Genomic DNA, 18,978 nt, shown 5'->3' on the forward strand with positions numbered 1-18,978 from the left:
GGTAACAGGAGGAAAATTCTTGCTTCGCTGCACCAGATAGAAATAGTGAAAAGTTTTCTACAGGGCATTTTGCTCAGTAGGTCTTTGTTTATAGCCCATAATTCTTGTAGCAGAGGTTATGATGTCAGAGTAAAATATACATGTGCATGTGTATGTGTGTCGGGGGGGTTAGTTTATATCTTTACTTTTTATAGATTCCTTTTTATATAGATAGATATAAAGATATAAAGACATACATATATGTATGCATTTACATATCTATCATATATCTATCACACACATATTTATCTATCTGCTCCCTACCCTCAAGACATTTATAACCCCTAAGTCTCTTTGTGATGTACAAAGGATCTTTTTCCACTGCCTTCACCAGGATACCATTTTCTTTTGTGGGCTATAAATAAGAACCTCAGAGATAGAAAGACTTCAAAGGCTGTCTTCTAGCTTTAGATCTATGATCCCATAAATTAGTTAAGTGGTTCTCAAACTTTTTGGTCTCAAGACTACCTTACACTCTTGAAAATTGTTGAGGACCCGCCAAAGAGCTTTTTTTTTTCCCTATAGGTTGTATCTATTAAGATTTTCTGTATTCTCAATGAAAACATCTTCCTTATTATGAAAATAGTTTTGATCTTGTGAACTCCCAAACAGGTCTCAAGGACCCCTACAGGGTCCTAGGCCATACTGTGAGAACTGCTGATCTTATTGAATTAATCTAACCTAGACTTTTCAAAATATTCTCTGCCCATTTTTCCCTAAGATTACATTGGCGCAGTCACTCCTGTTAGATTACCAAGAAGGTGTGCTGATAACTGAGTTGTTTCCTTTTTCTGTATTTGAGTTCCATGATTCCACCATGAGAGTACTCTCTCCCTTAGTAGATAATCATGGTGAGTTGCTGTGGCCAAAAATTCATAAACAGTATCCAATCTTCCAATGCCAAACTTCTCTGAAATTAATTTGACTTTCAGACAATAGACCCACGTGCAGTAACTAGCCCCATGCTTGAAGCCTTTTTTGTCAGTAGGACCTACAAGAGTTTAAGGGAATAAGCATTTTTATGGTACCTAACTATGTGCCAGGCACTGTACTAAGCATTTTTAAAATGCTATGTCATTTGATCCTCACAACAACCTGTGATGTACGTGTTATTATCTATCATCCTCATTTTTTAATTGAGGACACAGGTATACGGAGATTAGGTGACTTGCCCAGGATCACACAGCCAGTAAGTCTCTGAGGTAGAATTTTAACTCAGGTCTTCCTGATTCTGAGCATATCTTTCTGTGCCACCTGACTGCCATGAGGAACCTGAGATTAACTGCATGACACATAGAATCATCATAGTAGAACTTGAGTGAAATACTTGATTTCTTTAATACAGGAGGAAAAAATGAGATAAACTTCTAGAACAACAGCTGATTCGGCCAATAAATTTAGGCTCTGCACTGGTTGTTGACGTTAAATTTTAGATCATAGAATCTCAGAGTGGTAACAGCCATCAGAATTCTACTGATCCAAACTACATGTGGAAAAGAAAAAAAAGATCTCTTCGGTAACATGGCCACAAGTGGCCATGTAGCCTTAGCTGGAAGATCCGCAGGGAATGGGAGCCTGCTATCCACAGAGACAGCACATTTCACTTTGGCATTGCTTTCTACTTGTTAGGAAATTGTGCCTTAAGTCTTCATCTCAACAACTTGCACACATTGCTTCTAGTACTGCCCTTTAAGGCCAAGCAAAGTAGATGTCATCTCTCTTTCACATAACAGCACTTGAAATACTTAAAAACAATCACATTCTCCCATAAATCTTCTCTGCTCCAGGTAAAACATCCCTAGATTCTTTGAACAGTATGATTTTTAGGCCGGTCACCATCTTGGACACCCTTTTCTGGACTCTCTAGTTTATCAATTGTCCTTCCAAACAACATCCATCAGTTCCAGCATGAAATGATCATCAGATTGGAATGAGAGGATCTGGATTCAAATCTCAGATTTGTTACCTGTATGACCTTGGGCTTCCTCTCCCTGTGCTTCAGTGTCCTTTTCCCCTTATCTAGAAAATAAGGAGATCTTGGGGGCAGCTAGGTGGTCTGGTGGATAAAGCACTGGCCCTGAATTCAAGAGGACCTGAGTTCAGATCCAGCCTCAGACACCTGACACTTACTACCTGTGTGACCCTGGGCAAGTCACTTAAACCTCATTGCCCCCCCCCCAAAAAAAGAAAAAAAAATCCTAAAAGAAGGAGATCTTCCTAGAAGGCCTCCAAGAACCTGTCCTGTTCTAAATCTAAATTATCCTAATGTAACAAGATCCTTAAATGCCTTACCTCAAAGCAGATTGAGCTATGTTGTCCTGGCTATGGGTCATTTTCTTTTTTCATCTCCTATTTTTTTTCCTTTTGCTCAGTTGGTCACCCAAGCATTTGTGATATTAAATAGCTCACATTTGCATAGTGATTTTAGTTTTACAGAATGCTCATTAAGACAGGCAGATATCCTAGTTAGCAAAGAGATTACTGACAGATAAAACAAGTCTAAACTCCTTCCAGAAAGATTTCCATCTGTTAATGTGCTATAACTGAATAAACACATTAGTGCCAAGGAGCCATTCAGGCATGGATATTCATAAGTCTCATGGAATTAATTAATGACAAAGTGAATTAATTAATTGCTTCTTAATACCTTTGAAGATGAAAAAAGATGGGATAAATGTTAAGTGTCATTATTACTCTGGAAGCTTATCACAACATTTTGAAGCCTGGTAGCATAAATAGAGCAGGCTAGACAGGATCTTTTGGAGATCAGTAAGGAATACAGTTCTCCTTAGACACAGGCATGGTCATTGTATATAATTGTAGGCATACATTGAGAATGTCTTAAAGTCAGGGATGCTTGGCTTTGAATCCCCTCTCTACCATTTACTAGTTGTGTGACCCTGGGACAAGTTACTTACCCTCTGGGAGCCTCAGTTTCCATACTTGTAAAATGAAAATAATGATAGCCATAGTGGTTGTTTGATTGCATCCAATTCTTTGTGACCCCATTTGGGGTTTTCTTGGCAAATATACTAGAGGGCTTTATCATTTCTTTTTCCAGCTCATTTTACACATGAAGAAACTGAGGCAAAAGGGTTAAGTGACTTGCTCAGAGTCACACAGCTAGTAAAGAGTCTAAGGCCAAATTTGAACTCAGGAAAGATGAGTCTTATTGACTTCAGACCTGGGACTGAATCCAGTGTGCCACTTAGCTACCTACCCAATGGCCGTAGTACCTACATCATAGTGTTGTTGTATGGCTCAAATCAGATAATGCAAGGTACTTTGCAAACTTTAAATCACTATGTGTGTCAGTTATTGCTATTGTTATTATCAACAAACTTGTCATGAATTTGAGTCTTTCCCAGAATTCTCACTAGAACTGAGTAGAGGTGGATGTCAATATATTGGTATCTACCACCCCTCCCCCCACCCCAACACCGCTGATCCTACTAAACCAACATGGGAAGGAATTTGCGAAAGTGGTGAAATTCTGTACTTTTCTCTGTCCTTAAAAATGTTTATATATATCTTTTTGCAGATTTCGGGGGAAATCCATAGATGGGAGATTTGATTCAAGTGATGGTAAGAAGAAATTTTGATTAAAAGAAACTTCTATTGTACTTATTATGATAATAAATATTATATCAGCAACTCCACTCAGAAAAAAAGGGGGAAAATTATAAACAGCTGGTGCTTTCTTACTTCTCTACCTGTGACAAGCTCCAAACTTTCCTCTGGCCAATTTCCCACAAGGTAGTTTGGCATGGTACAATACTTTCTGAGGAAACCAAAACTAATAGGAATTATGAAGCCTACCTTGATTAGATTTATGGTTTCAGTGATCTCTGGATTATTGAAAGATGGGACACATTAGCTAAAGAGGCCATTGTTGTTGTTCTTATTTGTCCTTCATTCCTGAAGAGGATCATGACATCAGAGTGATGTCATAACCTGCAGCAAAGTGGATTTAAGTGAGGGAGGGCTGTGTAAAGTTACCAGCCTCACTCTCTCCTCCAGAGCCATCTCGGTCCAAAGGCAAGATATCCATCAGGACAACTGGAGATGAACCCACATGTTTAAGGCAATTGGAATTAAGTGACTTGGCCAGGGTCACACAGCTAGTAAGCATCTGGGGTGAGTTGTTTTTTGTTGGTTATTTTTTTTTTGGTGAGGCAATTGGGGTTGAGTGACTTGGCCAGGGTCACACAGCTAGTAAGTGTCAAGTGTCTGAGGCCAGATTTGAACTCAGGTACTCCTGACTCCAGGGCCAGTGCTTTATCCATTATGTCACCTAGCTACCCCAACATCATATAGTATAATGGAAAACACACTGGCTCTGAAATTAGAGGACTAGGGTTCAAATCCCCCCTCTGATGTTTACTACTTGTATGACCCTCAGCAAGTCAACAACCTCCCTGGACCTCAGTTTCCTCATTTGTAAGATGAGGGAGTTGAATTAGATGTCCTTTGAGGCCCTTTCCAGTTCTATATCTCTGAACTGTGAACTATGAACTTTTGCTTATAAGTGTAAAGTATTTAAAGAAATCACAAGTGACCAGAGATCATACAGTCACCAGAAGAGCAGAATGTACTGTACTTGCCCTTAGCAAGAGCCACTCAATGGCCAGTCTATAGTTATACAGAGTTCAGTCTGGGCAAAAGCCAGTTTAATTCTACCTTGCCATTTTCTTGAGCTAAAAATAATAAATGTAAACTAAAAACATCTAAAGGATTTGGCATAGACCAAGAGCACTATCCAATAAAACAATATTAATAGTGAGATGAAAACATGCATTTACTCACCCTACTTCAATCAGCACACGTAAACAGAACACAGATGTGATCAAAATAAACAACTAGAGAAAATAGAACCTATTTCCTACCACTTGAGTTTGACGAGTAAAAGCATAGGGATCTGACTCAGGTCTTTTGGGGCTAAACATAAAACTTGTGATATCTAAGCTCATTCTTCCAAACTCCTGATCAAGAAGGAAGCATCAAGGACAGGTAGGTGGTAGCTTTGGGTCCTTCCTTTTGACATCATCAGTGCTTACTCCTCCCAACATTTTGACCCCCTCATTTTCCATGTGTTTTACTGATTGTTGATTTTATTGATTCTGTATCTCAGTTTCAGGTCCTTCTCCCTCTACAGAGAGTGTTTTGTTACCTTTGGAATGTAAGCTCCTTGAGGGCAGAGAAATTAGATGCAGAGCCAGGTTTTCACTAAGTGGTGGCTGTTTGTTGTTGTTTTTTAAAGTCAATACAAGTCATATTTAAGCTGACAGAAGAAATTTATTTTATTTGTCAAATGTGTTTTAAATGAAAATTAGAGGGCAGCTAGGTGGCACAGTGGATAGAGCACTGGCCCTGGAGTCAGGAGGACCTGAGTTCAAATCCTACCTCAGACACTTGGCACTTACTAGCTATGTGACCCTGGGCAAGTCACTTAACCCCAATTGCCTCACAAAAACAACAACAACAAATAAATGAAAATTAGTAAAATATTGTTTAGGGGCAGCTAGGTGGCACAATGGATAAAGCACAGGCCCTGGATTCAGGAGGACCTGAGTTCAAATCTGGCCTCAGACATTTGACCCTTACTAGCTGTGTGACCCTGGGCAAGTCACTTAACCCTCATTGACCCGCAAAACAAAACAAAATAAAACAAAAATATTGTTTGATAGGATTTTGAGTATAGCTAGAATGATTCAACCTGGCCTCCAATAAGTAGGTTCCCCTCCATAGGAGAGCTTTCTACTGGAGATTGGATAACAATTGGTGATGTAATAAAAAGTATTCCTATTCAGTTTTGAGTTTTACCTATAGATACCTTCTTACCCTGAGATTTTTTCTCCTTAGTGTTTAACATGAAAAGTCATTCTCCTTCCCTCTTCTCCTATCCCTACCATACATCATCACAGAAAAGTTTGGAAAGTTGGTGGAGCTGATTAACTTAACCTTGATTATTCATAGAATTTGTGGCCTGCCAGTTATTTCTGCTCTGAACATTAGCTGAGTGATAGGAGTATCCCTCAAAAAAAAGGACACAAATCCTCAGTGGGCTTTAGAAGAAAGTGAAGTCTTTGCAATAGAAAGAGACAAAGAATCTGGTTTTGACCATTAGAAATTGATGCCCTGCAGGCAGGCTCAAGGAAGAGGTAGTTCATGCCCCATTAAACCATGTGGCCACTGATGAGACACGAATCCTATCTTTGATAGATGCACAGTCTATGGCACAACTTCTTTTAGATGGATGCCACTTGGGACAGGACTAAAACCATCGCTCTATATCCTATAAGATTGGTTCAGTGTAATGGTTCCTTGATCAGTCCTTTGGAGTCTGCTGTATTACTCTTAGTTGTCCTGAGTATTTTTTTTCTCCTGGACTCATCTTAATTACAATAAGATTATTTCTTTTGTAAGATGACCATGGGTGCTAAGAAAAATTGACAGGGTCTCCAAATGCTATTTGTAATTCAAGGGTTTGTTCTTAAAAATAAAACTTGTTACCTTAGATTTTTTTTTCTGTAGTCCACAGAGAGACCAAGAGTACTTTGAACAAATGAATGGAGTACTTATTACATACTTCCTATGGGCAAAACACTTTACTAAGCACTAAAGATCCAAAAAGAAAATCAGGATGGTCCCTGATCTCAAGGGAAGATGGTAGGGAAGAAGCACCAAAAGAAAAATGGACTGAGAAACACAATGAAAACTGCTACTGTCCAACATGCTTACAAGTTCCTGAGGTATCTACTTTGAGTTATCCTATGAAATTGGTACATCCATGATAATGTAGAGCATTACATCATTATTTTCAAATACTCCAATGGACCTATGATCTCTCGCCAGTGTGGATATTCCCTCCAGTAATCCATCTGGCAGTCCACCCATGCCTATCTATTCTGGACGGCTCTTGTCAAAATCTTCCCATAAGTTCCCCAACATGTATAAGACTTGGGCCTTCCTTACTTTCTCTTGCTATCACAAGGATGCCAGGAGAGTGGGAGGCCATCTGTCAGTTAGCCCTTGTTCTCATATAGTGACCAGCCCATTTTTTTCACTTATATATTTCTTCATATGAGGATCCTTTATCCCACTTCTCCCTCATGATCCTATGATTTCGATGTCACGTCCTGATTCGTCTTACTCTGTACCCCTCATTTGCCCTCAATTTCAATTTTTAGGGACGTTAGTGTTCTCTGACTTACTGTCATACAGCAACCATGAAACAAAGAGATTATTAAATCTTGTGAAATATTTCCTGCTTTTGCATACTAGCCAACCAGCCTCCCTCTGTCTCATCCTTGCCTTACTTTGGGTTTTTTGCACTGAAGTCTTGTTCTTGGAGAGAGTCAGTCTTTTAAAGAGCTTAGAAGAAGCATCCCCTTTATTCCATTGCCAAATAGAAGGCTCCTTGGCATTCTGTCTCAGTGTTCATGACCTTGGGAACACACTTTCCCTTTTTCCTTCTCTCTGATATCCCTAATCCCAGGGTCTTCACCACAACAGATACATAGAAGTTCACGGGAGGGGGGGGGAAGGATTTCAGGGCACTAAGTTCATTGCCTAGCATATAAAACAGTGCCTGGCACATAGTAGGCACTTAATAAATGCTTGTTGGCTTGACTTACAAAATACTTATGGACAGGTAAATTATAGGTATGTACTGTGTTATTCAATTCAGCTTGACAAGGCTTAACACAATGACTAGATTTTTAGAGCTACCACCAATGTCACTAACTACTTTCCTCCCCTTCTTGATTCTATCTCCAGTGGAGGTAGAGCTTTCTCTTTCTATTAGGTTTGTTAATAACTGAAAGTATCTGGTTTCTGTCTGGTGGAATTGGAAAGGACCTCAGTGAACATTCCTACTAACATGTATCTCCTGATTTCCAAAATGCATAAATTTCCCCGAAATAGCTTCTTTTTTTCCTGGATGGTTTGGTTTTTTAAAAACTCTTTCACAGCATATGTGAAAAGGAGTTGTAATAAAATAAGGCTGGAAAGGTAGGTAAGAGCCAGATTCTGGAGGCCCTGAAGTGTCAGACTAAGAGGTATTTATTTTATCCAAGAGCAATGGGGAGCCATTGGAGACTTTTGAGTAAGGAAGTGATACCAGGAAGCAGCTGTATGGCGCAATGGATAAAGCACTGACCCTGGATTCAGGAGGACCTGAGTTCAAATACTGCATCAGACAGTTGACACTTACTAGCTGTGTGACCCTGGGCAAGTCACTTAACCCTCATTGCCCTGAGAAAGAAAGAAAGAAAGAAAGAAAGAAAGAGAGAGAGAGAGAGAGAGAGAGAGAGAGAGAGAGAGAGAAGGAAGGAAGGAAGGAAGGAAGGAAGGAAGGAAGGAAGGAAGGAAGGAAGGAAGGAAGGAAGGAAGGAAGGAAGGAAGGAAGGAAGGAAAGAAAGAAAGAAAGAAAGAAAGAAAGAAAGAAAGAAAGAAAGAAAGAAAGAAAGAAAGAAAGAAAGAAAGAAAGAAAGAAAGAAAGAAAGAAAGAAAGAAAGAAAGAGAAAGAAAGAAAGAAAGAAAAAGAAAGAAAGAAAGGAAGAAAGAAAGGAAGGAAGAAAGGAAGAAAGGAAGTTCGGTGGGACTCAGATACCACAAGTGATACCACAGGGATTAAGGATCCAGGTGGTGGGAATCTACTAATCACAGGACTATGGAAATATCACTTTATTTGAGTCACTACTCTGAATAGAGCACTGGCCCCAAAGCTGGGAGGACCTGAGTTCAAATCTCACCTCAGACACTGACTAGCTGTTTCACCCTGGGCAAGTCATTTAACCCTACTTGCCTTAGACATCGAGGGCCATCTCTAGTCATCCTGATATATATCTTGCCACTGGCCCCAGATGGCTCAGGTGGAGAGAGTGAGGTTGATGACACTGCACAGCCCTCCCTCACTTAAATCCAATTTCCTGCAAGTCATGACATCACCCTGATGTCATGGTCTTCTTCAAGGGGGAAGGACCAACAAGAATAAAAACAACAACAGCAACTCTCCAGATAGATATGTGATGATGAGGGGTGGAGTTCAGGTGGGTGGCTGTTTTATCTTGAAACACCAGAGAGCTGTAACTGGGCTGGGGTGAAGGTGTCAGGGAGCATGAATGAGAGGTTCACCCAGTAAATTTCTAGAGATCTAGTCCCCAAGAAGCAGGCTGAGCTCACACTGAGTGTCTGTTATCCAGCCCAAGATAGTGTGGGTTAAACTAGACACAGAATATACTTCATGTGTGTAACATGCATGGTTTTATCTCAGATCTGGTTTCTGTAGGCCTGAGCTAGGCTTTCAGTGTTAGGCATATGGCCACAGATTTAGACGCAGGCATTTTAATCTGAACCAGAGGACTAGGGAGGAAGAAAATTGTTATCTCCCTTTTCATTAGACAGGAACAGGGCAGCCAGGGCCCTTCCTAAAGACAAAAGAAACATGAAGGCCCGTAAGCTGGCAGCTGAGTGACAAATTACTAGAACAATAATTAATGGGGGCAGCTAGGTGGCGCAGTAGATAGAGCACCGACCCTGGAGTCAGGAGTACCTGAGTTCAAATCCAGCCTCAGACACTTAAAACTTACTAGCTGTGTGACCCTGGGCAAGTCACTTAACCCCAATTGCCTCACTAAAAAAAAAACCCAAAAACAGAACAATAATTAATAGCTCCTGGACAGAACACCGGCCCTGGAGTCAGGAGTACCTGAGTTCAAATCCAGCCTCAGACACTTGACACTTACTAGCTGTGTGACCCTGGGCAAGTCACTTAACCCCAATTGCCTCACTTTAAAAAAACAAAAGGAGAATAATTAATAGCTCACATTTATATAGCACTTAATATGTGCCAGGCACTGTGCTAAGCATTTTAGAGTTATCATCTTCTCATTTAATCCTCACAACCACCCTGGGAGGTAGGTCCTAGTATGATCTTCATCTTACTGATGAGGAAACTGAGGCAAACAGAGGTTAAGTGACTTTCCCAGGATCACATATCCAGAGGCCAATTTGAACTCAGATCTCCCTGACTCCAAGCCCAGTGTTCTACCCACTTTGCTACCTAGCTGCCCCAGGAGTTATGGGACAAAGTTAAGGTTAAGAGTGAGTTTTAAAGATTACTTTGCTAATCAAGGTCTTTGTATAAGATTATGGTTAGAGTAAGCTATTAGGAAAGCAATTTTAAAACAGTGGAGATATATATCCACTAATTTTTAATATATGTTGATATACATATAATATGTAATATATAATATATATATTAACAATATATGTGTGCATGTTGGAGTTTACTCTTTTTTTTTGAAAGAATTGCCTCCAAAGTATTATCTGTTCTTGTTATTTCATGATCGTTTGGCTAAATTTAGCTACTTTAATAGAGGAATCTATTTTTATGTGAACAAAATTGTGAAATGCATAGGTAGGACTTAAATTAGAACTGGCATCTCCCGGTTCCCAAGAAGGACCTTTCAGGTAAGGTAACAAAATGGCAAATTACTGCCCCCTTGTGGCCACATGCTAAAATTCTGGTATTTTTTAATGCAAATAAACTGCAAGGTTGAAACTGCAAAATTAAAGCTTTAATGTGACAGCTTCTTAATATCAACCTTGCCTTTCATTTAATTTGTACACTTATGCATTTCATGGGGCTATTTGGATTTGGTTTTGTTCCAGTCAAAATTATTTTTATACATATTTGATATTTTGTATTTAGAGCTATAATTGTGTGTGTGTATATATATATATATATATATATATATATATATATATTTGTATATTTGTACAGGTATGGAAACTGAGGTCCAGAGAGGGGCTATTACTTGTTCAAAGACATATTGGTAATGAATACAAGAGATGTAATTCTAACCTAAGTCAGTCTTTTGACTCCAAATTGTGTTCTTGCTATTACACCAAAGGAGGAGCTACGATCCAATCCATGAGATGATTTAAGGGGGCAGAGCTTATGTCATGCCTCTCATTCAGAATCACGTAGCCTCAGAGTTGGAAAGGACCCCAGAGGCCATCTGTTGTTGTTTGGTCGTGTCCAACTCTTCATGATGACCCCATTTGGGATTTTCTTGGCAAAGTATGCCCTGAGTAGTTTCCCATTTCCTTCTCTAGCTCATTTTACAGATGAGAAAACTGAGGCAAACAGGGTTAAGTGATTTGCCCAGGGTCACATAACTAATAAGTGTCTGAAGTCAGATTTGAACTCAGGTCCTTCTGACTATCCACTGCACTACCTGGCTGCCCCACTTACCACACTTCTTGAAGTAAGTTTTGTGGGGTTTAGGGACCAGTATGTCAGAAACAGCCTTGTCAACACAGAGAGAACCCATTCTACTTTTAAAGAACTTGAATAATTAAGATTTGCCTTCACATCAAGATGAAATCTACTTCCAGGCAGCTCTACCTTTATACTCCCTATCAGAAAGCACCTGTATTTTTTCCTCCAGGGGACAAGAAAAAGACGAGCAATTCCTCTTCTACAAACAGCTCTTCAATACATGAAGAGATCAGTTGAATTCTCTTAGTTTTGTCTTCTCCAAACTAAATGCTCCCAGTTCCTTCAATCTCTCCTCTCTATGACATGATTGAGGACTTTCATCATCTTGGTTGCTCTTCAGCTTATCAGTATCACTAGTAAAATGTGATGCCAGAACTGAGCAAATATTCCAGATATGCCTAGCACATTAAAAAAAATGCTTGTTGATTTGAGCAACACAGAGTACAGAAGGCTCTCACCTCTCTCATAGATACCACGCCTCTCTTAATGAAGTTGCCATATTACACTGTTGAGACTGAGCTTGCAGGCCACCAAAACCACTAGATCTTTTCCAGACTAACTACTATATAGCCAAGCCTTCCCACCCCCACCCCCCATTTTGAACTTGTGAGGTTAATTTCCTATCTCTTCAGTAGAGAGGAGAAAAATAGTAAAATTTAAGACCTGTTTTCTTCATAAATAATCTGGATCCAATCACAATGGCTCAGCCCTGCCTTGGGGTTTTTCATATAAGTATGTGCGTGGTAAATTTTCATTGAATTTGAAAAATCTCCCTCTGTTCCAGAGGTGAGACAAAATGACCTACTGGTTTCCATCTCCCTGGGGTCTGAAATATGGAAGTGGGTGAATGCTGAGCAAGAAGAATTTAGTCTAGAGTCAAGTAAGACTACTCCTGATTTAGAAGGACTGTACAGGGGCAGCTAGGTGGCGCAGTGGATAAGCACCAGCCCTGGATTCAGGAGTACCTGAGTTCAAATCCGGCCTCAGACACTTGACACTTACTAGCTGTGTGACCCTGAGCAAGTCACTTAACCCCCATTGCCCCGCCCAAAAAAAAAAAAAAGGACTGTACAACAAACAAGGAAACTGAGGAAAGGATGGAATCTTATCTGTCTAAAATGATTTAGTTGTAAGCCTGTCTACAAATAGGAGGATAAAATAGATTGCTTCTTGAGGCCCTTTTCAATTTACCTCCTCTAACAGCTGTCAGACAACAAATAGAGGTGCAAGGCTTTTGGGTACTAATTAGTCATGGTGAATCATACAATGTCAGACATGGAAAAGACTGTAGAGATGATCTAGTCCAAGTCCCTATTTTACATTTGTAGAAACTGAGACTCAGAACATGCCCATATCTCTTCCAAGAAAAGAGTTGTCCCACATAAGCCCATACAGTGTAAAATATAACCAAGTTAACCCCATTCCAAGGGATGTGCTTCTGGAGCCAAACTTGCCTTTGGAGACAGCATAACACATTTGCCAGCTATTTGCTGGCTGGCATTCACCTCAAATATGTCACTCTGCAGAATTTATAGACTCCCATGGAAACACAAAAAGAAGACTAATTTAGCTTGCCACTGTCTTTTCAGCTTTATTCTTTTGGGCTTCTTCCCAACTTTCCAAGTCTTTTTCCCAATTCACTGTTTAAGTTAGCAGTCAGTGAGTTATGAACCAGCCTGAGAGGCTTTACTAGTTTTTCTGGTTAATGTAAAACAAAACAAAAAACAGCTTCCCATAACCAGGAAGAAATGGTTTGGGAGAGAGAGAAAAAACAACAACAACGACAATAATATTCCAAATGAGTTTCTAATTAGCATGCCCTCTCCTAGCTGGAGCATTTGAATTCAACATGGATTAATGACTCCATTTTATTGCCAATTATTTCCAAAAAAGTTTCCTAGACACTTGGATTGTAATAGTTGCCAAGATTACAAGGTGAATTGATGGTAGAACCCCCAAATCCTCCTTAGTTTGGTTCCAAAAGACTTAATGGTTCTACCAAGACAATGCCAGTAGAGGTCTGGCAGGTTCCAGCATGATGGGAAGGCTTTAAGTATGCCCCCAACAAATAGACTATATCTGCTTTCTAAAGGTCAGCCTACCAAAGTTGAAGGAACTCATTACCTATGGTCTGGTCACCAACTTGACAAGCCATGGACGTAACAAAGAGAACCACAAAATGATCCTGTTTTTTGAGTCCCCCTTGTGCTTCCACAGACTTTTCTAGAGACTTGGAAAAGAGGCAGAAGATACTAAGAGCCAGCAAGTTTTTTAAAATTATCTATATATACGAATTTAACTTTAGGCATCCCAAATGTGAGATCCTTGTACAATGATCAACAAGTGGGAATTCTACTGGAGGACCTGAATCATATAAATATTGGCATTCTTACAATGAATGAAGACATAAGGCAGTTATATAAAAGTGAAAGAAGGCTTACAGTTCTCCTTGGAGAAGCAAAAAAAAAAAAAAAAGAGCTGGAAGATTTGGTTTTAGCAGGCCTCCAAAAGCAACAAATAAGAAACATCATTTCATGGGACACCTTATAACTGCAGTACTCAAACTGAGCATTTGTAAAAACAAAAAAAAACAAAAACAAAAACAAAAAACAACTAACCTGTAGGATACTGAAACATGTGTACAAACATTTGTTACAGGGAATAAAGGAGAAAACATGTACAGCTAAAACTAACAAATCAACAAATACATTAATACTCAACAATTTCCATGGAAATATGGACATAGGGAACAAAATATATGTTAGAAAATATGTCTCAAGATTAAGAAACAAAAGAGACTTAAGGTTTGCAGACTACACAAAAGCCCCATAGAACTGGGAGGTGCTGAACATGACAAGCACCAAATAACATTACAAAACATGAAACTGACTAAATCCTAACAGACAAGAAAATATTGGTTAGTGATATGGGGTGTCACTCCTTATTCAGCTAATCTTACTATATGTAGTTAGATCATTGACTTGTTAGGAAAAAAAATAAAATCAATACCAAATTACAAGAATTAATGGGGGACAGCTAGGTGATACAGTGGATAGAGCATTGGCCCTGGATTCAGGAATATGTGAGTTTAAATCCGGCCTCAGACATTTGACACTTACTAGCTGTGTGACCCTGGGAAAGTCACTTAACCCTCATTGCCCTGCAAAAAAAAAAAAAAAAAAAAAAAGAATCAATGGGGAGGGGGTGAAACCACATTTATGCAGGACTTAGTATTTGCCAAGAACAGTACTAAACACTGGGAATTGCAACGGAAAATCAAGATAGTCCATATTTTTAGAATTAGAATGCATGTTATAACTGGGGGAGCCAATATGTATAGTGGGGTTCAACTGCAGGGTAAATGTTAAGGCCTGGTGGTCATCCCTCTTCATGGAAGGTTTGTAGTTGGTGATTGCCAGCTCATACACAACATCTCTGTCCACTTCATTCCACTCATCTTTATTCTAGTTCAAGACCATCTTTTGCCTGAAGAGCATCCCAATTGGGCTTTCTACTTTTATTTTCTTCTACCTCCAATCTAGTCTCCATATAGGCATCTTCCATCTCCATCTATCTTCTATGAAGCTGCCAAATTAACATTTGTCATCAATCAGTAAGCATATATTAAGTGGCTATTGTACGCCAAGCACTGTGCTAGGTGCTGGGAATACAAAAACTGAGGTGAAACCATACCTTCACTCAAGGAACTTACACTTAATCTGGAGAAAATTATATGTATGTATATATACATATACATATATGTGTGTTTGTGTATATACATCCATATGGAGAGGGGGTAGGGAGTAGGGAGGGAGAATATGAAAAATAGATACAAGATAATTTTGAGGTAAAAGCTGTAGCAGCTGAGGAGATCTGGAAACATTTCATGTAGAAGGTGACACTTGAGCTAAGCCTTGAAGGAAACTAGGGATTTTAAGAGGAAAAAATGAGGAGAGGGTATATTCCAAACATGGGAGTCAGCCAGTGCAAAGGCCTGGAGAGAGAAAATGGAGCATTATGTGTAAGAAAACCAATCTGACTGGATTGCAGTATGCATTAAAGGGAATAATGTATAATCAGTCTGGAGAGGTAGACTGGAGCCAGGTTTTGAAGAACTTTTTTAAATTTAAATTTTTATTGATATATTTTCTTTTTGATTCACCTTTATTTATTTTTTAAAATCAAATACAAATTTGCAAAAATCTCTTTTCTCTCTCTCTGACTCCTACCCTCCCCATTGGGGGAGGGGGGAGGAAGGAAAACAAACCCCTTGTAACATATAAGCATTATCAAGTAAAACATTGCCCATATCCAAAAAAAATCTTAATCTACAGAATCCATTACCTCTCTGTCAGAATGTGTGTAGTATGTATGCTTCCTCATCAATCCTCTGGAATCATGGATGGTATTGATTAGCATTTCCAAGTCTGTTTTTATTCACAAAATCATTATATAAATTTTTTTCTGGTTTTGCTCACTTTATTCTACATCAGTTCATAAAGTCTTTCTAGGCTTCTCTGATGAAACCACTCCTTTTCATCATTTCCATAATATAATACTATTCTAAAACATTTGTATGCCATAATTTGTTCAGCCATTCCCCAATTGATGGGTACCCCTCTCAGTTTCCAGTTCCTCTACACTACAAAAAGAGCTGCTATACATGTTTTTCTACATATGAGTCATTTCTCCTTACTTTGATCTTTTGGGGGAATAGGCCTAGTATAGTAATATTACTAGGTCAAAGGGTATTCACAGCTGAGTAACTTTTGAAGCATAGTTAGAAATTTCTTTCCAAAATGGTTGGACCAATTCATATTAATATGCCTGTTTTGTCATAGCACTTCTGACATTTGTTATTTTCCTCTTTTTTTGCCAACTTTGCCAATTTGATGTGAGTTGCTTTAATTTGCATTTCTCTAATTATTAGTGGATTTTAAAGTATTTTTCATATACTTCTTGATAGTTTGGATTTCTTAGGGAAAAAATATCCTTGAACTTCTATCATTTGGTAAATGGCACTTACTATTATGAATACTAATTAGTTCCTTATATATCTTGGTGATAAATGAGCAAAAAGGCCTGAACTATCAGAGTGTGAAGTGTATCTGCTATGTGAATAGGGAGAAGAGGACAGATGCAATAGGTATTGTAGTAGAAACACCAAGATTTGGCATATGATTGGATATGTGAAATGAGTAAGACTGAGGTGTTGAAGATGACACCAAGACGGAGTTCTGGGGCAGATAGTGGAGAAAAGGCAGTGAGCTCTCAAACTCATGAAGATGACATCAAGATTATGAATTTGGGTGACCAGGAGAATTACAAAAATAGGAAAGTTTGGAAGAAAAATTCCCTTTTGGTCATGTTGAATTTGAGATGTCCATGTTGTCCAAGAGACAATCGATAATGGGATACTGGAGCTTAATAAAGAGGCCAAGACTGCATATATAAATCTGGCAGTCAACAGCATAGAGATAATTAAATCCATGTGATCTTGTGAACTCAGAAAGAGAAAGAGAGAGAGAGAGAGAGAGAGAGAGAGAGAGAGAGAGAGAGAGAGAGAGAGAGAGAGAGAGAGAGAGAGCCTAGGATAGACACTGGCTTATTCATATTACTGCCCTTCCAAAATCCCTATTTTTTTTTCCTCAGTAAAATACAAAATCCTCAGTCTTGTATCTAAAGATCTCTACAATCTGGTTTCCACCTATCTTTTCAAACTTTATTCATATTACTAGTCTTTATGCTCTCTATATTAGCTTCCCCCAAACACAACACTCTACATCTCATTATCATGCCTTTGCATAGGTTGTGCCTATTTCTGGAATGCCTTCCTCCCTTACCCCCCTGCTTAGAAATAGCTTCCTTCAAGGCTCAGGTCAGATGCCATCTCATCTGTGAAGACCTTCCTGAACACTCCATTCCCCAGTTATTACTTTTCTCACCTTGCTCAAATTACCTGTATTTACTTACTCATGTATATGTTATATATGCCTCCCCCTCCCCAGAAGAACGGAAGCTTCTTCAGATCAGGGATTATTATATGTTTGAGTCTGTATACCCTGCACTTGGCAGTTTGAGGGGTCTGTGGGAATTGAAGATGTGTAGTAAGCATTGTGGAACTAGAGCTAGATGTATAGACTTGAGAGTCATCTGCATAGAGATGCTTTTTTAACCCATAGAACCAGATGAGCTCTCCAAAGGAGAAGAAATGTAAAGAGAAGAAAATTATGGAGTCACTACCTGAGCTGGGTTATGGGGAGACACTCACACTAAGGATTCTGAGAAGAAGTGGTCAGGGGCAGCTAGATGGTGCAGTGGATAAAGCACCAGCCCTGGATTCAGGAGGACCTGAGTACAAATCCGGCCTCAGACACTTGACACTTACTAGCTGTGTGACCCTAGGCAAGTCACTTAACCCTCATTGCCCCACCAAAAAAAACAAAAAAAAGAAGTGGTCAGCCAGAGAATGATCATTTGAGATCAGCCAAGGGAGAGGGGTGTATGGTCACACATATCAAAAATGACAGATAAGTTAAATGGGATAAGGACTGAGAAAAGGCCATTGGATTTGGTATCAAAGGTATCTTTTGCAACCTTAGAGAGAGCAGGTTCAGTTAAGTGGGGTATCTGAAACTACATAAGAGGTTGGGAAATGAGTGTGTAGGGAAGCAGTAAATACAGGCAATTGATTGTTCCTTGTCTACTCACCGTGATCTAGCTACCCTTCCCATCTCTATCTTCTTTAGTGACATTTCACTTTCTTTATGTAGCCCACATTAGAGGAAGACATGTTAAAGTCTGAAGTGTGATGTTTCCACCATGTTTTTAGTCATGAAAGTAGTTTTTACATAAATACATGCTGACGGATCTGTTCTACTTTTTCGTGTGTTTGTTGTTCTTTTTCTTTCATTTGTAAATGCTTTAGGGATAATCTGAATCACTTGTATCCTACAACAAACTTTCTAAAGACTTATTTTCCCCTTCTTCGCCTTTTTGTGAGATAATATCACCTTCCCCAGTTATGTTTTGCAAGTGAGTTTATGTTCTAAACCAGTATTGCTTTTGGCCACTATGTTTCTCTCATTGGCAAGGAATAACCAAGTATCCTCTGAAAAGTTTCCTGAAGACTTTGAGTACACTGTGAAACTAAGCCTGCCAACTCCCTTATTTATTTCTCCAGAGAGAATCTATGAACCATCTTTTAACTTAGCTGAAAATTTTTATCTTATGGGTTCACTTATAGTGAGAATGCTTAGATCGATATGGTTTAGTTCATCTAATCAAATGGCCATTTGTCGGTTTTGGATGAGGTTTTATACTTTAGAGTATCAATAGTCAAATTAATGTTAACAGATAGTTTAAAAACTATATAATCCTTAGCACCCTCAACTGCCTTTTCTGCAGTTCAATGGCCATTAAAGAAATGAATGAGAGCTATACAGAACTGAGGACCATTTTGGATTTTTTATTTCTTGGGTTGCCATAATCAAAGAATTCATTGCCTAGGGACCAACGTACTAATAATGAGTCTCTTTAGTAAGGATACTTACTAAAGCTACCTTAATGGGTTGCTCCTCAAACAGTATAGACGTAGTCCAGTTCTATTGAAGCTCTCAGAGCTTTTGCTCCGCTGGCCTAAACTTGGA

General features: G+C 39.1%; 1 protein-coding gene across 3 annotated transcripts in view; it reads left to right on the forward strand.

Moving 5' to 3' along the window:
* Window positions 1-18,978, forward strand: part of SIDT1 (SID1 transmembrane family member 1) — a 164,125-nt gene that overhangs the window by 93,050 nt on the left and 52,097 nt on the right. For all 3 annotated transcript variants that reach the window (XM_043994831.1, XM_043994829.1, XM_043994830.1), the window contains exon 10: window positions 3,581-3,624. In XM_043994831.1, the coding sequence (XP_043850766.1) occupies window positions 3,581-3,624 (44 nt within the window). The remainder of the gene's footprint in view (window positions 1-3,580; window positions 3,625-18,978) is intronic.

Source organism: Dromiciops gliroides, chromosome 3 (genome assembly GCF_019393635.1).
Source record: "Dromiciops gliroides isolate mDroGli1 chromosome 3, mDroGli1.pri, whole genome shotgun sequence".
Classification (NCBI taxonomy): domain Eukaryota; kingdom Metazoa; phylum Chordata; class Mammalia; order Microbiotheria; family Microbiotheriidae; genus Dromiciops; species Dromiciops gliroides.